Source organism: Pteropus vampyrus, unplaced genomic scaffold, assembly GCF_000151845.1.
Source record: "Pteropus vampyrus isolate Shadow unplaced genomic scaffold, Pvam_2.0 Scaffold498, whole genome shotgun sequence".
In the NCBI taxonomy this organism is placed as follows: domain Eukaryota; kingdom Metazoa; phylum Chordata; class Mammalia; order Chiroptera; family Pteropodidae; genus Pteropus; species Pteropus vampyrus.
This window is the reverse complement of record NW_011889279.1, coordinates 785,063-790,344: the sequence shown is the minus strand read 5'-3', so window position 1 is coordinate 790,344 and position 5,282 is coordinate 785,063. Positions and strand designations below refer to the sequence as shown.

The 5,282-nt window shown below is 44.7% G+C and overlaps 1 protein-coding gene across 1 annotated transcript in view; it reads left to right on the top strand.

The window, feature by feature from the left end:
• CUNH5orf42 (chromosome unknown C5orf42 homolog) overlaps window positions 1-3,180 on the top strand; it is a 100,826-nt gene extending 97,646 nt beyond the window's left edge. The window contains exons 50-51 of the mRNA XM_023524826.1: window positions 2,044-2,222; window positions 2,716-3,180. Of these exons, the coding sequence (XP_023380594.1) occupies window positions 2,044-2,222; window positions 2,716-2,889 (353 nt within the window). The 3' untranslated portion in view covers window positions 2,890-3,180. The remainder of the gene's footprint in view (window positions 1-2,043; window positions 2,223-2,715) is intronic.
• Window positions 3,181-5,282: the final 2,102 nt, after the last annotated feature.

Below are 5,282 nucleotides of genomic sequence, written 5' to 3'. Positions count from 1 at the left end.
TTCCCAAAAGGTAAGGGATAAAGAAAGAATAGAAAGTTCTTGGGTTTACTACCAAATTTTTAAAAATTATAAATCACTCTTAGAAATTTCAAGTACAGATTTCAGAGAAAAGCGTGGCTTTGTGGTTCAGAGAGGAGGCTGTGGAGTTTAGCTTGCTTGGAGTTCTAGTTCACTACTCACTCTTTGGCCTGGAGCAGTTCCTAATCCATTTGTGTTATCTTCAAAATACGGATTATAATAGTGAGAATGTCTGTAATGGGCTTACCACGGTGCTGAACACGAAAGCACAGACTCAGGGAGGTGAGCACGTAGTCATGGAGCACACAGACCACGTAGTCATGGAGCACACATGTCTGGGGATTTTTGGCCTGATTTTGCTCCAGCATTGGGTACCTGCCCGCATTAGGTGCACTCTGATCAACCGGAGAGGGAAGCTACACCTAGCATCTCCCAGCCTCCCCTGCCCTCAGGTACTTTTGGCACAGTTTAGAAAGCACTTCCACAGTCGTCCTCCTGTTCGCTCTCTACAAGCCTGGTAGATAGTCAGGGCAGCTGTTACCCCTACCTTAAGGCTGAGGAGACCACGGCCTAGAGAAGTTAAGTGCCCTGTTCAGATCCAGATAAATGGACCCATTTCTCACCTCCAGATATAAAGCTCATCCTAAAGGGCCCTCTGAGAACTAGTCTCCTTTGCCCCAAAGAACAGAAAGTTAATATATTAGCTTAGGTTCTGGGCATAGATCATCTCCATCTTGGGCAAATTATGTAGTCTCTCTAGGCCTAACTTTGCTCATCTGCAAAATGGGGATAATAACACTTTCCCCATAGCATTTTCATGAAGAGCATTCAGCAAGAAGATAGACCAAATTAAGACTTGCTGATTATTGGGTTATAGGATGTATTAGAAAGAGAAGGATAAAGGATAATTGGATTTTAACAGCATTTCCTGGGATGGGAAAGACTATTGGAGGAACAGGTTTAGGGATAGAAGTGAACATGTTAAGGCTGAGGTGTTTATTGCACATCCAAGTAAAGTCAAGAAGACAGTTTGTAAAGCTGAAGGTAAAGCGTTGAGAGTTGTCAGCATGTAGGTGATACTTACAGCCACGGAATTAGGCGAGGTCAGCGGGGGGAAGTGTAGACGTGCAAGAGGACCAAGGGCCAGGTCCTGAGGCACTCTGGTGAGTTCAAGGGATTGAATGCAGGTAAAGCACTCAGTCCCTAGTAAATGCCAAAATGTGTGCTGTTATCATTTTGAGGGGGCTTATTTTTTGGAGGTATCCTTTAGGGACATGAGGTTGGTAGAGCTATAAAAGGCCAGACTGTCCAAACTTCACTCTGTAACCCTTTCTTCCCCTCTTTAAGGAGCCACATGACTACATGTCGGGACCTGTGTTTACTTCCCGACATGCCCCATGTCTTGGGTGTTTCTTCAGGTCATTTTGGTGAGGGTCAGAATGTGTTGTAACATTGGCTTTGGAACATGAAGGTGTGAGGTGGGACAGGCTCCTCTAGGGCCTTGTGCAGAGAAGCACTGTGGGTTGATGAAGTTGCTAAGCTGCCTCTGGGCACTAGCTTGGGTAAGTTTCTTTTCTACAAATACTGATATTCAGTAAGGAGAAAGAGGGCCATAATGCATCACTGCACCTAGCCTGATACCTGTGCCAAAGGCAGGTTGTCGGCATAGAGCCAAAGTGAAGATGCCTAAAATGTTACTCCTAGGAAGTCTCCATGAGACTTTCCGGAAGAGGCAGGGAAGGCCCAGGTCTTTGAGTCCACCCAGCTTCTCCACAGTTCTGGGGCCTCTCCTCCCTGGACCTTGTCCTAGAGGTTATTCTTACTTTTAAAATCAAAAGAGGTGGCCTGAATTCAATTTTTCTCTCTCATCGACAGAACAGAAATTGATAGTACTCTAAAGCGAACTATATCCAGACCTTATGATTCAAATATTAGGTGAAATGTGATTTGGTGATAAAAGCCACAGTAAATGAACAAACTTATAAATGAACCAGTCCCGATGCATATTTTTTTTTGTCTTGACAGGCTCTCCTGCTTCATGCCGTGGTCTGCAGCATACAAAAAAGCACGGAAGTGTTGGGCTGGCACCTCAGACCAGGGAGGTGTGTATAGAGTACGAGAGGGAGGAGACTGTGGTGAGTCCCTGGATGTTACCTGCAGACATTCATAAGATTCTTCATGAGACTCACAACTCCTTTCTACAAGTAAGCATCGTTCCAGATTTCAGTTTGCCTAGTGATTCCTCTGTGTTCTTTGGGTTTTTTTTTTGTGTGTGTGTGTGGTGGACAGTTATTTTTTTGTTGTTTTTCTGTGAGATGTAGAGATACTGAGATTGTTAGGCCAGTTGGAAGTAGTGATTCAAAGCAACTATACTTTTAGCTGAATACTCCAGCATTTCTTTCAGAATTTCCCTTAAATTTGTATTTTCTTAATAAAAGACCACAAACATGTAAGAACAGATCATTGTACAATAGGTATAAAAATCCATTCTGTCTATTCTTCAGCCCTGGTGCCAGCATCGAGCTGTGTCAGGTGATGTCCAGCTCATTGCCAGCGCAGACGGCCTGGGCAGCCATAACTTTTCATATTTTCTTCACCATTTGCTGGATGAGCAACTCCAGAATCTTTGAATTATGTTCCATTTATTTTTTCTCGGGCTAGGACTGCCACTTACTACTGTCTTTCTCAATTTGACAGGACTTGTCACAAACTGAAGAAGAATCGGAGCCTCCTTTTGGGGTGGGTGGCACAGACAGCGTGTCGGAGAGCACTGGCAGCATCCTCAGCAAGCTTGACTGGAATGCCATCGAAGACATGGTCACCGGCGTGGAGGACGAGAGTCTGTCTGCCCAGTGGGCGCTGGGCCTGTAAGGCCTAAGTGTAATTGTTTTCCAAGCAAAGGCCGGCACCTCAGTCACGTAGTTCTGAAAGGTGTGTGGGCTTAAGGAAGTGAAACAATGAAGTGATGTGAATTCACCACCTGCAAACATATTACCTGGATTAGCCATTTCAAAAGGGAAAATAAACAGTTCTCAATAATTTTGGATTGATTGGAAAGAGTTCTTGAATGATAGATGTATTATATGTTTTTGCATTTGACTTATCTTTAGGAATAATTTTTTAATTGATGAAAGAATAAAATTTAAGCTCTTTAAGTAGAAATCTTCTATCTTGCCTCCTCCTTTACTGCACCCTGACTTTGAGAATAAAACCTCATATGGGGAAACCTGATGATAGGAAAAAAAAATCCGTCTTACCTCAGACACTCAATAATGAACTCCATTTTAAACCATATCCTAAAATTTACCTGTGCAGAGCTTGGCCTGGGAGTGACAAGGAACCAGCCATTTTCCACCAATCCTGAACTTCTAACGTTCACATAGGCCAGATCTGCCCTCTGCCCTGTAGCCTGAAAAGCCTTGGAGGAAGAAATAGGGATAGATGGATGCTTTGGGTGGGAAAGAAAGGGAATGTGACTCCTAACTCCAGAAGGATCATGTTAACTTTGTGAAAACCCTGGTGCCTGATGGTGGAGTAGGTAAACATGTGCTTGCCTCCTTCCACAATCATATCAGAATTACAACTAAATTATAAAAGTCATCACCAAGAACCATCTGAAGACTGGCTGAACAGTATTCCTACAGCTTTATATAAGGATATAAAGAAGCCATGCTGAGACTGGTGGGAGGGGAGGAATGGGCAGGTCCCAGCCCACATGGGGTTCCCGTGCCTGGGAGGGGAGTCCCCGTAACATCTGGCTGTGAAAACCGGTGGGGGTTGTGTCAAATCTGAGCTCTTCATTAACCTGGCTAACATCAGGTTCACCTGCCCTAGTGATTCCCTGAGACTCCACCCAACTCAGGTCTGGCAGCTCCTCCACACATGCAGCCTGGCCCAGCTCACGCTGTGGACTTCCCTGCACTCTCAAAGGTCCACAAACCCCAAACAAGACCTGTACCTCTTGCCAACCTACCCAAGCCTGGCGTAAGCAGCGGCCAGTCTTGGCTTGGAAAGTAACCTCTAAATAGCCACAAACCTGGCACAAATGGCAGCTAGCCTCAGCTCATATCATGGTTCCCACCAAAGGGTCCCAACCAAGCCTATCACTGGCGGCAGCCAGCATCAGTTCACAGAACAGCCTCTCACCAGTACCTCCAAGCCCAGTTCAAGCGACAACCAACTGCAGATTTCTGTAGCCCTACGAGATGGCCCCAAGCCAAGCATAAGCAGTGGCTGACCTTAACCTGCACCAGAGCCCTCCAATAAGGCTCCAGAACCAACACACCTGGTCACTGCCTTCAGACAGCATCGGAGCACAGCCAGTCATCTCCACATAAGCAACACCTGCTCAATAGAGTCAGCACCTGCACAGCACATGTCTGATGTAGTTGCAACCAGCTGTCACAGCCAGCCAGCCAGATGGCCAATCTCACCCACTGATGTGTCAATAGCAATCAAGAGGATTGCACATGCAGGAGAGCTCATGCAGCCCACACAAGAGGCACCTGGCTCAGGTCACCATGGAGGCTGTGCCACTGGGCCCCACAGGATACCTACTACATAAAGCCACTCTGCTAGGACCAGGAGATGTAGCAGATCTACCTAATACAGAGAAACAAATGCAGGGAGTCAGCCCAAATGAGGAGAAAAGGAACATGTTCTAAATGTAATAGGAAAAAAACTCCAAAAACAGAACTAAATGAAATGGAGACAAGCAATCCACAATTACAGAGTTCAAAACATTGGTTGAACTTAGGGGAAGAATAGATAAACTCAGAACCTCAACACGACAAAGAGATAAACATAAATATGAAGCTAGAAAACAAAAAGAACTAGTCAGAAATGAATAAACTGAAATGAAGAATACATTAGAATCAGTAGCAGATTAGATGAAGCAGAGGGTCAAATCAGCAATCTGGAAGACAAAGCAGAAAACGCTCAATCAGAACAGCAAAAAGAATTTTTTAAAATGAGGATTTTTTTAAGGGACCTCTGAGACAACATTAAGTATACTAACATTTGCATTATAGGGATACCAGAAAGAGAAGAGAGAGCAAGGAATTGAAAACCTATTTGAAAAAATAATGACCAACCAGGTTTCCTACCTCGGGCTAGTGTGCAGACTACATCTAAGTTATGCCCAACAGATAGGGTGATTACAGACCTACAGTTCACCATCTTTGCCAACATCTTGGGCTTGTCGCTCTTCCTGCTTGTCATTTTCTATCACCATGTGGCTGTCAACAATCCCAAAAAGAATGAAA